Below are 15,237 nucleotides of genomic sequence, written 5' to 3' on the forward strand. Positions count from 1 at the left end.
TATGTGCTCACTGTCATCACCGGGAGAGGAAGGAGAATGAGGAAGTGGTGAGCAGGACTGGACTTGGAGATGTAACTACCGATGCAGCAGCAGCAGCTGTCAGGACCTTACTAGCTAGGCAGCTAGATAATAATAGTAATATTTGACAATGCGATGGGTAACTGCTGGGCATTCTGTGTTGGGCTCTTCAGGAGAGAAGCCAACAGGATCCAGAGAGGAGGCGGGTAAGTGAAACATGGCATTAGCCAGCTAGGTGAGCTAGCTAACTAGCATAAAAAGCATCATCTGAGCCAGCGTATCCGGTTACTGCTAACGTTAGCTAAAAGTTGCTTAGCCGGTAAGTGATACCACAGTGTTTCTATTAAGACTCATTGACAGCTCTGTGTGTGAACCTGGTAGTGATGTTTTAACTCAGAGATACAGGTCAGTCAATGAACTACTGGTTACGCCAGTGTAGGGTCTCTGAGGGGTCTAACCTGCAGCCAGCCACTGCCAACAGGAACCAAGACCCCACCCCTATTGGCAACAGTGGTGTAGACATGTAGTTAGCTAGCTAGGTCTAATTAGACTAACGTTAACACATTAGCATAAAAGACTAGGGCTGTTCTAAGAAGTCGGTGACAATGATTGTGGACTCATATTTGGACCTTCAATGTGTCTCAGTTGTCTGTTTCTTGCGTTGTTTGCAGGCTATCACATTTTAGATTAATAATTTATGTTTTTTAGTCTGACTTTATGCTTTGTTAAGATTACAGAAGGCTTGCTCTCATCCAGCAGCACGCTGTATCACACTCCTTCACCACGTCCGTATTTTACATATTGGGGCTGACAGATACAGTAGAAGTTATTAGTTGGGTTGGCCTTTTATCATTTGTTTAACGTCCACTTTAGCTGCTTCCATTAGGTCATGTTCAATATTTGAAAAATGACAGTCATTTTAACTGGAGTAATAACATGTAGCTAGGCCTAGGTTTTGTGCCACACTCAATTAAGTGAAATAAACAGAAGAATATCAAGTTAAATTAGTTTTTAATTTGGCCTAAACATGAGGTAAACATACTAAAGATTAAATCAATCGTAACTTAACCAAGAAATTATGTCTGCATTCGATTTAGGCACGTAGAGCTCATAGTTACATCTGTGCCTTTCTTGCTGTTACAAGTCAAATGTCTGCCATGAAAAAGCTTTTTTTTTACAGCAGCAGTAAGATTCCCTGTAAGATTTGACATTAACTCTTTAAAGGTCTAGTGTGTAACTTGTGTAGTTGTTCATTATTAAAGTCTTTGTTGCCCGTTCACAGACTTGTCCTTTTTCATGAATATTTCCCACCACCATCAATTCCAAGTCTTCCTTTTGGTTTGAAATTTTACATTTGCATTCGCATGAACTGGGGTAGACGTAAGGGGGTAGCGAGCGTCTGGAATGCGTAGCTCCTATGGCGCCATTTTGATGCTAACAAGAGATCACTCGCCGTTAGCATCCCATTGACTGCCATTCATTTTGACGTCACTTTGACAGCGAATAACTTTACATCTGAAGCGTTTAAAGACTCTATTTGTCCATTGTTCATTTCTAAAGAAACACGACAATGTATAAAAGGCTCCATTACTTTGTACCTCACGTTATGGCTCCGTAGCAGACGTTTTTGTAAAAATAGGCTAACGATTGTGTCATAACCAAGCGACTTACTGTCGCATAGTAGAGGAATTACCATACAGTACAGGAGAAGCTCACAGGCAGTTTGGACTTACATTAGCTGTTTAGGTTTAATTACTAATGTTAACTAGCATTTTAGTTAGCAATAATTAGCCTGTGCCCATGTTATCTCCATACCTATGCTCTCTGTCTCTGTAAGATTGGGAATGATTGAGATTTCTCTCGGCACAGCTACCAGAAGACTTCACACTTTCAGACAGGTTGCTCACGCCACATTTACGTCATCTCTCTCAGTTGGAGGCTGCGCAGTAAAGCAAGAGATCACTGGAAAAGTGCTTCTAATATCCTTCACTGGTCTCCGTCCAGAGCAACGGGGTCTATTGGTCCATTATATACTGTCAATGGGTAGACGTTCCATATTCATGCTCCATCTTGAAATACGTTAGCCGGTAGGGGACATACAGGATATACTGCTCCGCCTTTCACGTTCTCCCTGTCACATAAACTCACAGGTGCTGCTAATGCTGCTAATGGGTATCGTAGCTACCCGGTCCCGGCAAGTTTGAAGAAGGAAACATGGAGGAACGCACATATTCGAAATCCAAATTTCAGGAGCAGGAGTCTTCTTCTTCGCCCAGAAAAAGGAAAAGGATGTTGAAAAGAGCAAGAGACCGGCTTTTTGAAGCGTGAAGGCTACCGTAGCTGTAATACGTACTTTGAACCGTGTGGTGCGAGAGAGTTGATTGCGATATATGATCTCAACGTTAGATGGGAGGAATTCCTACACATTGGACCTTTAATCCATACATTCCTACATACCTTATCACCACAGCCACACGAAAGGCTGCAGAATTCCACAGATTTTTATTCTGGATCAAAGCTGAAAACTGTAATAAGGGAAAGAAAAAAAGCAATCTACAGATTCCGTTTGGGTTTACTTATCCCAGATTGAGCTACAAATTAAAATGCTGTTGCATGTAAATTTAGCATAACAATAATGAACCTCTTAAACTGATTTGTGTCATTCATTTTTTTTCCAATCATTTTCAGATTCCAAACTTATTGATGACATTCAGCGTAGGCGTCCATCAATTAAATTTGATGCTTTTATACGTATTGCACTGCGTAACTGTAACTGCTCAGTTACAACTACATTAGTCCACACAGTAATCACAAATCCCATTGCAACATGGCTGTTACACTGTGTTCTACTTGTGAATTGGACTCTGATCAGAACCATTCAATATGAAAGAAACTGCTGCTTTTTAAAGTTCTTTAATGCGTTTAAGGGTTTAAAGGTCCAATGTGTAGGAATTTCTCCCATCTAGCGTTGAGATCATATATTGCAATAAACTATCTCGCACCACGCAGTTCAAAGTACGTATTACAGCTACGGTAGCCTTCACGCTTCAAAAAGCCGGTCTCTTGCTCTTTTCAATGTCCTTTTTCTTTTTCTGGGTGAAGAAGACTCCTGTTCCTGAAATTTTGATTTTGAATACGTGTGGTCCTCCATGTTTCCTTCTTCAAACTTGCCGGGACCGGGAAACTACAATACCCATTAGCAGCATTAGCAGCACCTGTGAGTTTATCATGTGACAGCGGAAACGCGAAAGGCGGAGCAGTATGTCCTGTATGTCCCTTTACCGGTTCACGTATTTCAAGATGGCGCATGAATATGGAGCGTCTACCCCAGTTCATGCGAATGCAAATGTAAAATTTCAAGCCAAAAGGAATACTTGGAATTGATGGTGGTGGTAAATATTCATGAAAAAGGACAAGTTTGTGAACGGGCAACACTGTTTTTGATAATGAACAACTAAACACGTTACACACTGGACCTTTTTTATAGGAACTAATCAAGTTTTCGATAGAAAGGCGAATAGGCCAATTTACCTGTTGAGTTCTGAGAATATAGACCCATAATTTATCACTGCATTTACAGCAGAGCACTGGCATCTGGGTTCAACGCTAAAGTTTTACCATTATGTTGTGTAAAGTCACTGAGGTTGATTCTGGGTACTCTTACAGATGAGCAATGCATTAATTTATTCACCGTGCAGTGAGTCTGTACATAGTCTGGCATTGTCCACATCACCCCCATCCAAACTGGCAAAGAAGTAGGGCTGCACGATGTGAGGGAAATATGTAATTGCAGTTATTTTGACTGATATTGCGATTGCGATATGGTTAACGATATTGGAGGGAATGATCGTTTTTGTATCATTATTCTGATTTTCATTGTAAATTATTAACATTGCGATTTGGATATTGCACTAGTCCATATTGCGATTTCGATACAATTGTGATTAATTGTGCAGCCCTACAAAGAAGTAAAAAAAAAAAGAAAAAATACAAATAAATTATCATGATGTTGGCCTTAAGTGCCAGAGCTACTGATCTACCAGGAACACAGCAGCTGCTTTATTTTTATTTATTTGCAATTATGACAGTGGTAATATATAATATAATATAGTATCATATAACCTATTCATCATACAACTGTGTCATGTGAAAGTGCAGCTATTAACAATAAAATGTTAAGCCATTATCTACTTTTTCAGATGTTTTAGCTGATTGCCGGTGTGTTCATACTCTTAATTATTCCTACAGGTCAAAATACTTCCGAAGCAGCACCACAGGAGAACATTATACAATCGAGGTGTGAGTCGTACATTTACTAGTATTGTTTTCTGTTATAACGGATGACTATTCAGTATTCTGATATGTCTAATTGTGTGTTTTTATTTTGCAGTTTGAAAATCTGGTAGAAAGTGATGAGGTAAGTCAAATCATGTTATGGTGTGCTGTTTCTAAGAACCTTTAGTACCTAAATAGGTTTAAGGAAAATTAGTTTTCTCTCAACTCTTTTGTTGTTCTACTATTTAGGAACCAACTACATTGCAAAAGACTTAGTAAGGGTTTTTATAAGATGTATAGTCTAAGTAAAAGCTGCAGTATGCTGGTACTTATTATGTTTAAAGGAACACGCCGACTTATTGGGACTTTGTCTTATTCCCCGTATCTCCCAGAGTTAGATGAGTCCATACATACCCTTCTCATCTCTGAGCGTGTCGTAACTGTCTGACGCACCCACCGCTAGCCTAGCTTAGCACAGATCCTGGAGGTAACCGGCTCCATCTAGCCTACTGCTCCCAATAAGTGACAAAATAACGCCAACATTTTCCTATTTACATGCTGTGATTCGTATACAGCGTGTACAAATAACAAGGTCACATGACACACAGCCATCTTCTAACCGTATACATACTGGGAACTATATTCTCAGAAAGGCGAAGCTCTGCTACTTGGGCAGAGTGATTAGTGCACCACCTGAAAAGCACCGTTGTTGCTCTCTGCTCCTCATCCCCGGGGCTTCTCAGCAAATCCCTCCGCCCAAGTAGCAGAACTAGCAGTGCTTCGCCTTCTGAGAATATAGTTCCCAGTATGTATACGGTTAGAAGATGGTTGTGTCTCATGTGACCTTGTTATGTGTACACCCTGTGACTATACAAATCACAGCATGTAAATAGGAACATGTTGGCGATTTTGTCACTTATTGGGAGCAGTAGGCTAGATGGAGCCGGTTACCTCCAGGATCTGTGCTAAGCTAGGCTAGATGGTGCCGGTTACCTCCAGGATCTGTGCTAAGCTAGGCTAGCGGTGCGTCAGAGTTACGACACGCACGGAGATGAAAAGGGTATGTATGGACTTATCTAACTCTGTGGGATACGGTGAATTAGACAAAGTCCCAATAAGTCGCCGTGTTCCTTTTTAATAATGTGTGTATTTTAGTGTGTGAATTTTTGTAGTACTTGTATTTCCTTTTAAAAACTTTGTAAAGTGTCTTTGAGTGCTTAAAAAGAAGCGCTATATAAATAAAATGCATTATTATTAATGTTACTTCCAGGATAGTTTTTACTTTCAGACTCCAATCAGAGTAGCCTCTGTTAGTTCCTTCAATGATGGATAGAAGATGACGGGCGCAGCCACTGAGCATCACTTAGGGAGTAACTCGATTACCGTCTGCAGAGTCCCAGACTAGTAGCACTTGAGTCAAACTGATATCCATTGCTGTATGGTTAAATGTTGTTTTTGTTGCGTTGCAGGCCGAGAGCCCACAGCCCTGCCCGAGGTAAGGGATCCGGTGTGACTTTAAAAAAAACAATAATCCCGAGTATTCTTTGACAAGAGAACAGTTTACCACTCAAGTATGTTTCATTGCTCTTTTTTCATTAGGCCAATCAGTGAAGATGAGATCAAACACCTCAAAGAGCACCGCTACACTGCGCTCTCAGACAGGCAGCTCCTGATCGACCAGAAGATACAACTGGAGGTAAGACACAGTCTGTCTTTGTTAGACTTACAGCCACCGTTATTTCCTTTTCATGTTTTAGACCTAGTTTGCCTTATTCTTTTTTAATTTGCTGCATTGTTTTTTTTTCTGTTTTTGTAATTTTCTGTTCTGTGTTTTGTGTTTGTTTCATTTTGTTCCATCTGCTCAGTTAGAGGCACAAGAGGAGAAGTTAAGGCTAGAAGAGGAGGCTAGAATTGCCGCCCAGCGTGAGGCCGCCAGGTTGGCGCGTCAACGAAACTTGAAGGAGGTGAGGCGGCACTGAGCGCGCTCCCTTCTGCCAGTTTAACTAACTGCTTGGTTAAAACAACTTCTCCTCTAACCTGCTGGCCCTGTGCAGAGGCTTTCCACTGTTTCAAGTCCTCAGCCTTCTGTGTCTTAAAGGGACACAGTGATATTTTCTCTGTTTTCTTTTTGCCCGTATGAACATGTCCTTGTGATCCAGTCTGGGAAACTGTGTACGTCTATGTGTAGTATTTTTAGTATTGGGCACTTCAGGATGGATTTATAGACAGTAGATGAGTACAATATACAATAGACATAAAACTTGCAATGACCCCTTATTCACAAGTACAAGCAGTGAAATGAGGAAAAGAAAAGGCCCATGCTGCAAATAATACCCTTACTTTTTCATGACTTTTACAGTCATTACAATCCTCACATTACTGAAGAGAGAAATGTGGACTATTAGTAGGGGTGCGTAATATATCGACTTAATATCGTTATCGCAATATCACGTTGCGCAATATTATATCGAAAGTGTCACAATAAGTATGTAATATTTTGTGGAGTGCTGCGTCCTGTCCGTTGGCTGTGTGGCTTAGTTGTGTTTGATTTAGAGCCCGCTTGAAACGCTGTAATGAGCATGTTTCATTGGCCAGTTACCGTGCCACTTGCACACGTTGGTGCACGTCAGCGCGCGGGTCCACTACGTGACAAACCCTATGGAGCGTACCATGTGACGTGTGTGCATATTTCGACAGAGTGACGGTGTAAGTGAAGAAATGGATAGAGACAACAAAACGGAACGAATCATGAGTGCATGATACTATCCCAAAAAAAAAAAAGCCTGTTGCAGTTAATACGCCAGAGCTAGCCAAACGAGCCTCGCTAGCCAGCGTTTCTGCTAGTGGCACAAAGTACGACAAGAACTCGAAGAGACATACCGAAATCACCATTGCTGTTAGGTATTATTTGGCCAAAGATATGATGCCCATCCACACAGTGGATAAAAAAAAGGCTTCAAGAAGCTTCTGAATGAACTAGACAAACGGTGTCGTACCCGATGTTAGCCGAGTCAGACCGGCTCTTGTCGAGTGCCGATGTGAGTCGCGCATGCTCAGATTTAAACGGTTTACGGCATAACGTGTCATACTGAAATTTGTGAAATCCGTAAAATAATAAACTTTTCTCTTTATACAATAACAGAAGATGGAAATCTTTTCAAAAACGTTTTAGCTATCTATGATTATTTGATTACTAATGTTAGCTCAAAACGCCGTTAGCATCTCGTAGGCTACTCGTCGCAAAGTGACGCATGCGCGACTCACATCAGCACTCGACTCCCATCGGGTAGTGACAACGGTACCAAATCCCATCCTGTACCTATTTCTCACAGGTAGCTGTCCCGCTACTTTATAAAAGGCGGTGCAGGCAGAGTTTGGAGTCGGATAGATTGAATATTTTTCGTTTGCGACCGACCTGTGGTCCAGCCGCACTATGGAGCCGTATATAAGTCTCAATGTGCACTATATTGTTATGAATCTATGAATATTGTTACGATGCGTTTTCCCGTAACGTTTGTAATTTTGCATAGGTTTAAAAATATCGAAATTAATATCGTGATATTCATAATCTATCTGAATATCACAATTTGTCAGTATTGTGCAACCCTAACAATTAGCATATAATAGTATTGTTAGGATGACATACATATATCACGGCTATATATTTCCTATACTGTTTCAGGGAAACTGCTTTTCATAGAATGTGATATAATGGAAATGGGACGCAGCTGGGATTGAGATTTCTTTGCTTTTCATTCCACATTCCACTGCTTCTCTGGTGTTGCTTTGTTATATGAATTATTTTTTTTTTTTTTTTGCTCACATGTTTTACTTAATAGCACCAAAACTGTTATTATAAACAGTCTGAATTTTTTTTTTTTTTTTATTTTTTATCATGGGAAGACAGGACTATCTTTTTTATTTTTTTTTTTTAACTTGATCTGTGGGTTTTTTTTGTTAGCAGCTGCCTGCCCAGAGGACACGGGGGAAAGCAGATGGCTCCGGCGGTGAAACTCAGCAAAGAAAGTGAGTCACTTGAGTTCATCAGACAACAGGATAGCTGTGTAGCTGAGGACAAGCTGCGGTCATGAGGCGCCACATAGATTTTAGTAGGCGTACTAAAGGAGATATATCAAGTGAACAGTAATGCTGAATTTATTTAAAGGGGCAATAACTTAAAGCTACAGTTGGTAACTTTCATTAAAAAAAATAGCTTTTTGTGATATTTGCTCAAACTGTTACTATATCCTGACAGTAGGAGGGGGGGGGGTCTTGTTCCCCTGCCTCCTCCTGGTGCTCCCAATGGCATAAGAAAAACAACCAGTCAGAGCCGAGGAGTCTCTAACGCAGTGTCAGTGACAGCTCATGAACTGCGGGGAAACTGTAAAACTAGACAGCGCTGATCAAATATGAATCGAGATTCTGTTAATGCGTTGCATATTTGTTCACCTCAAATGTTTTCAGAAACAAATTTTAGTGTACTGTTTAGCTGTAAAGTTGCCGGTCGGCCTGGTGGCAATGCTTGGTTTTGATTAGACTTGGTTACAAACTCTCATTTTACAGCTAAACATTACAATAAAATATGTTTCTGAAAACATTTTTATGTGAGAAATAGGCAATACAGTAACAGAATCTTGAGCACACAGTTGGTTCCTGCAGTGTGTACGCTAACGTATCCCAGTCTCATAACTCTGTTAACTCATTTTTACTGGGCCAGAAGGGAGCGACAAACAAAGAGGAACCAGTATCACTAAAAGCCTTTTTTTTAGGGAATTATTCAGGCCCACTGTGGCAAAGCCATGAGTGACTGCTCTTACAGTTCTGCTATTGTTGTCACGACCCGTTCCAGGCAAAACGCTGGCGAGGATTTTGACGTCTACCTCCAGAATGTGAAAGCCCAGTCGGATTCGTTCAGGGGCAACAGTAAGTGAACCATCTGGCCTTGATTCTATTAGCTCTAATAATATACAGGTATACTGTACCGTACATACAGGTGTTTGTCAGTTTGGAGCATACTGCCTCTCCGTGAAAAGGTACTGGAGTTCCATGCATGCTGTTGTTATAATTGACTCTTTGTTTGCAGGACTGCCGTCTGACACGAATGTGGTGACCCCCAACACGGAGTGCAGCTGGGACTTCACCACCAAGACCCGCTCCACCAACGATGACGGGACCTCCCTGGATCTAGAGTGGGAAGACGAGGAAGGTGAGGGTTTCATTTGGGTCCGTGGCAAATCCCTGATCCACCAAACATTCTCGTAACGTCCTGATTTGAAGTTCAAACTGTGAACACGCCGGAGGAGGACCGAGGCAGAGCTTTCTGTGCCTCCAGAACAGGGCTCCGGTTATTTTGTCAGCCACGAGTGATTCTGGGTTTTTTTCAGTGACACTGCGGCAAAGAGGGGGGAGGAAGAGGCAGAGCAGGCCATTTGTGCATACAGTATATCTTATATGTATCAACCCTCGTCAAATCCAAAATCGCCAAAATATTGAAATAACAGGATGTGACCGTATGTGAGAATTCTTGTCTGCCATTCAGCAGAAACACTTTTCTTTTCACGTCCATTTTAGCTATTGAAAGACACACACTATCACAATATCATTTAATCATTTTGATATGATTCATACAGGGTTATTTGTATTATTATGCATTGTTGTTGCAAGGCAGGGCACTGTTGGACTCCTGGCCCCCGTGACCTCACGGGGGCTGTCTGTATAATTTATTTATATATATATATATATATATATATACTGATCCTATACTGTATATGTTTTCCCTCGGTTTGTGGAAGACCTCCCTCGAGATAAAAAATGCAATTTGACATAATTTTTGACCCTTATTACATTATCTGTGTCTAAAACATTGGAAAAGAGCAGACAATGAATAATCAAAACAATCAAAAACTTGAAATACAAAACTTGCTAAATAAGTCCACCAGAAACCAACTACAACCATTAGTTCTGAGAAAAGTAATTTAGTTAGTTTTGATGCTCCCGATTGTTTTTACATTTATTTGACTTTAGGTGGTGCCCAACATGGCTTAGGTGCTGCACCCTGATATCCATATATGGCATGTAGGTTAGGTTCCATAAAAAGAAATGTAATATATGAAGTTTTAAATTAGGTTTGGAAAGTCTCGGGTTGGAACAGGTTGCTTGGATGCTCTGAGCCACCGGATTACTGCCTGCAGCAGTTTTTGACTTCATTGCCTTCTGCTGTCAGAGTGAAAGCTCGTGTCCTTGTGTTGTAGGAATCAATCGTGCACTCCCAGCCTGGGAGAGGTCCCGGACGGAGGAGGACATCCTGCGCGCAGCCCTGCGGCCCGCCGCCAAGCAGATGAACAGCGGCCCGACCTCGGCCTCCGAGGACTCCAACGCACTGGAGTGGGAGAATGATTTTGTGAGTACCCTTCCAGAGGACAGTGTAAACACTGAATTTGAGGGGTTTGTCAATCCTGTCCTAGACACTCCCTCTGAGGACGCATCGGACTGTGGCCTCAGGTTGGACAACCAGGACAGATAGTGTCCAGCACCAAAGGAGACGTTTGTTGTGTCCGCTTCATGTCAGAGCTCACCAGCTTTTTGCCTCATGAAACTTAAAATGTACCTACTTGCTCCTCATATTTTCTGTAATATGGGAGTCTGATGCTGCGGGGAATATGTTGTGTATGTTACTACAGTAAAACGTAGTGATATCTTTATCAAATACTCATTCTTTTCCAGTGCCTTCATTTGCCATATTAGCCGACCATTGTATGCATTGTAACTTGAACAGATCAGTTAGCATCCACTACCATTTGACACATTGTTCAGTAAGTCCAGGTGATCATACAGAAAATGCCAAGATACTCTAAAGTAAGAGCAGATGGCGGCTTTGGTGGCTGTGTTAAAAAAACACTCATGGAAATGACATATTTCACTGGTTGTAGGGGAGAGGGGGTTCATGGAGTGTAACTTTATTAATTTACTTTTTAAATGCCAGCACGGCCATGTCTCTGCATTTGACCTATCCTAATTATTTAGTCATTCGCAGTGCGGTGCCTTGGGGACCAACTGCAGTTCTGAGGCCAGTGCCTTGGTCAGTGGCAATGCCGAGAGAATTCCAGCATGTCTTTTGGTGTGTGTGGAAACCCTACACTACACAAACACAGAAAAAAAGCATCAACAAACTATGAAAGAAGTCCTCGCTCAGCCCTCAGTCTCTCGGCTTAGCTTCAGCTCATAAAGCTGTTGTATGACGGCACAAAAAAAGGAAGTGAATGCCCTTCTCCAGTCTCTTGGGGTGGTGATGGGTTATTATCATCATCTGAATCATGCACATCATTTCAATCATACTTTTTATATCAATTTTTCTCACCGTTTGACAGCATGTCATCAATGCGGCAGCACCCTCGAATAATGCATGGATTCTGTGCATGCACTCTGACGAGACCCCCCCCCCATCCCCCTGCTCCAGTTAGGCCTAATAAGAGTAATATTGCCAATTTGGGACCTATCAAATGTAAAACTTCGTAACTGTAATGTGTACTAAATGTGTCGGTCTTTCAGGGCTTACAGTCTTGTGTTCACAAAAATTCAAAAACCGAAGCCCAAGCATGAAAACACTTACTGATATGCTCAGTAGTTTGTTTGTAAAGATACACATTTCCATTAGAGAACATCTGCCAACAAGAGACCTTTTTATAAAACAACATAATTAAACACATACAATGAGCCCATTAGTCTATTTTAGGACATATGGGTTTTAAACTGCCCTTTTTCTTTTCTTTATTTGACACTTAGATGTTATTAGATCTCTTTTTTTTTTATGTCAAAAACAATAGCACAGAACAGCAACATCATTGCCAAGCACCGTGACATCCACACCACAAACACACATGGATTATTAAGGACAGCAGGTCTTTGTGCCTCTCTATATTGTTAGCATAGCCATGGTTGGGAAAGCATGCAGCAAGCCACGTTCCTTATTGCAACAAATATATTATTTAAACTGGCCTTTTTTCATAGATGGCCAGCTCCTAAACAGCATCTTTTTGAAATACCAGTCATTCCAATCAGCTGGTTCTCTGGTTCATGGTGATAAACCAGGGTTTCCGATAACAGCCTGGAAAGTATGGAATGAAATAGAAATCCTCACATTTAAGAGGCTGCAATAAGCAATATTTTGGTAGCACTAATTCTGGCCGTTATTCATGATCGAAGTCAGAAATGCAAACAACTGGGGTAAAGCTAAATTATTAAACTGTTAATGTGGATGGTTGCTCTGAAATACAGGGGACTCATTGCAGAATATTTTATATTTACCAGCTTAAAAGAAAAAGACAATTTCTGATTGGTTGTTGGCAGGAGACAAATCATTTTTAAGAGACTTTTTATTTAATCTGATGTGAAATCCAGACCAGTTACTCTGAACTAAAAATCATCTGATGGGTGTTTACTGCTGATAATGAAAGCAATACTTTGTGAAGATTGTGTGATTGGATTAGAAAAGTTTAAAGTTACCAAACATGCAGACGTGACTGTCGAGCTGTAAACGGTGTCATGTCCCTACAGTAGATCCAATGCTGCTCTCCAATGAAGAAACTTTTTGTGCTTTCCTATCCTGATCATTTGACCCATCTCGTACTTGGGACAATAGTGTTTCACATTGATCATTTAATCTGTTTGAATCAAAAGTAGTTCACTGATTGCACTCGTGTGTGGATTTTTTTTTATTTGGTGTTATCATAAGCTTTAAGAAGACATTCGCTGATATGATTCACGTGTGAAGAGGAAACTGATCTGAGAAACGTGCGCTGCTGTTGAAGTGTTTAGACGAGACGCGGGTTGATTTGCAGACATTTTACTTCTCAATATTTGTACTTTTAAAAATAGTGTTGTTTTGAACACATTTCACTATTGTTTTGCTGTGATTACATGATCTGTGAATAATCACTAATTTTCTGTAAAATAAACCTGTAACTTAACAAACCTTGTCACACTGAGCCTGAGAGAAAAAAAAATGAAAAGTATAGAAAAATGTACATACATACACTCACTGTAACGGGCAAATGTACATTAAGGGCAGCAGGGATTGAACCATCATCATCATAACCTTAATCAGTAAATTGTTTATGTGACTTTAGTTATTTTCAAGGCGATATTTCACACTGGCCAAATGTTTGAATGTTTCTAGTGCACACACCTAACGTACATTACAAGACTCCAGGGTGAACTACAGGCAGCGCTTAAACCAAGTCACAGTTATACTTGCATCACAATACACGAGTCAGATCCTTACTAAGATTGGGATGTTACACAAAGATGAACTATCACTCTTGTTATCCCTTTTTTTTTATTTTTTATTTTCCCCGGAGTCAAGTAGCTTAGCTCGTTGAATATTAATGAGAACTGGCACAAATCTTTCTGTAGGCTTTCTATACCACGCTAGAATCGCTTGAAACAAAGTAGCCAAGGCATTTTTTTCCACAAAAAATGTGTCAGAGTCCATGGTAGAACTTCAGACATTACCACAAAGTGATGGAATACGTGTGGCAGGGGTTCCTTACTAAGATTGGGATGTTACACAAAGATGAAATATCACTCTTGTTATTTTTTTTATTATTATTATCTTTTTTACATTGCACTATGTTTCTTTGATTGTCTTGTTACGGCTCAGTTGGTTGAACACTGCACCACTGTTGTCTGGGGGTTAAAAATACTGTAAGCTCATCCACCAAAGCCTATTTACACTGTACAGCTAATCATTTTTATTAAAGTTGGTACTAGTATCTTATTCATGATTTTTCCTCATCTTATGACACTCTCTCTGAAAAGACCTGTGACTGTCTCCCGTCACGGGCTAGATTTTCTGAAGCCTGAAAACAGAGCCAAGCGCAAGTGCAGAAGAGTTTTGTTTTTTTCTCAGATCTCTTGAAGTACAATACGCTGAAAGGTTGTTATGAAATTTTTACCCAACGACAGCGAAATGATCCTGCCTACAACCACTTAAAAGAGACAGCGGGTGAATACAGGTAGCCTAGAAATCTAGACGCACCCTAGCGGCAGCAAATGTAATTTGCAGCCAGGGTCTGTCTAGCAACTCTCCGTTTGCTCGCAAGCTGGAAAAACCAAACCCTAGTCAGACCAATCACATCGTGTATAGAGTCTGTGGGCGGTCTTAAAATAATGACTGCAGGCTGCTGCTGCTGGCGAACAGCGGTCTTTGGAATCGGCTTTGCCCGCGACTTGGGAAGACTTGGAGTTCAGCTAAAGTTTAATCTGTCAACTAGCGATGCTCTGCCTGGTTGTAGCGCTATCCTATTGCGTGCAGAGGGAAAGACAACCGTTTATCCCGCCCCTTGGATTGAGCCCTGCCAATGGTGAGTTCCCAGACCCAACATCTGGATGTGGGTCTGGCTTGTCAAGCTAGAATACAGGTATATTCAAACAGACAAAAGGGAAGAAAAAAAAAATCTGTTTTTTGAACATTAAACCATGTCAACATGTTGTAGTAGGAACCTGAAGATTAGCATAATATGGGAACTTTTAAAGCTGAAGCACAAGTTTTTGCTGGACCAGCAACATACAGCCAGCATTGAAATTTGTGTTTCTTCTTAAACCTTTTACACTTGTAGTGGAACACTACAATGGTCCTCCACCTGACTTGGCTTTGAAAGCGTCGCTAGTTGCTACAGTACATGATGGAGGAATGGGGCTGTTGAAAATCTGTAACTAAAATGTCCCTTTTGCTGCTTTGTGTTTAAAATCCAGCAGGGATTCAACTTCCTCTCCTCACTGTTTTTTTGAAGTAAGTAGAGGAAGACGTAGACACCACGGCTGAACAGTCAAAGAAAAGTGTGTGACATAAAAATACTCAAACTACATCTAAACGTAATACATTTGATTTAAAACATGTCTCCTATCACAAACTGACACTTTAAAGCAGCAAAAATGGCAGTTGAA

General features: G+C 40.8%; 1 protein-coding gene across 4 annotated transcripts; it reads left to right on the forward strand.

Annotated features, from left to right (window-relative positions):
- The first annotated feature begins 26 nt into the window (after positions 1–26).
- Positions 27–11,005, forward strand: ap1ar (adaptor related protein complex 1 associated regulatory protein). Of its 4 annotated transcripts, none has more exons than XM_039813431.1 (10): positions 27–224; positions 4,267–4,315; positions 4,409–4,435; positions 5,763–5,788; positions 5,893–5,989; positions 6,159–6,257; positions 8,255–8,319; positions 9,143–9,216; positions 9,377–9,499; positions 10,545–11,005. In XM_039813431.1, exons 1-10 carry the CDS (start codon positions 154–156, stop codon positions 10,814–10,816), a joined length of 903 nt encoding a protein of 300 aa, XP_039669365.1. In that variant the 5' UTR covers positions 27–153; the 3' UTR covers positions 10,817–11,005. The 4 variants fall into 4 exon arrangements, with proteins under 4 accessions (XP_039669365.1, XP_039669366.1, XP_039669367.1 ...); XM_039813432.1 differs by having other exon boundaries at positions 8,258–8,319; XM_039813433.1 differs by lacking the exon at positions 6,159–6,257.
- The last annotated feature ends 4,232 nt before the right edge of the window (positions 11,006–15,237 follow it).

The sequence above is a fragment of the Perca fluviatilis genome, chromosome 10, assembly GCF_010015445.1.
Source record: "Perca fluviatilis chromosome 10, GENO_Pfluv_1.0, whole genome shotgun sequence".
NCBI classification, from domain to species: Eukaryota; Metazoa; Chordata; class Actinopteri; order Perciformes; family Percidae; genus Perca; species Perca fluviatilis.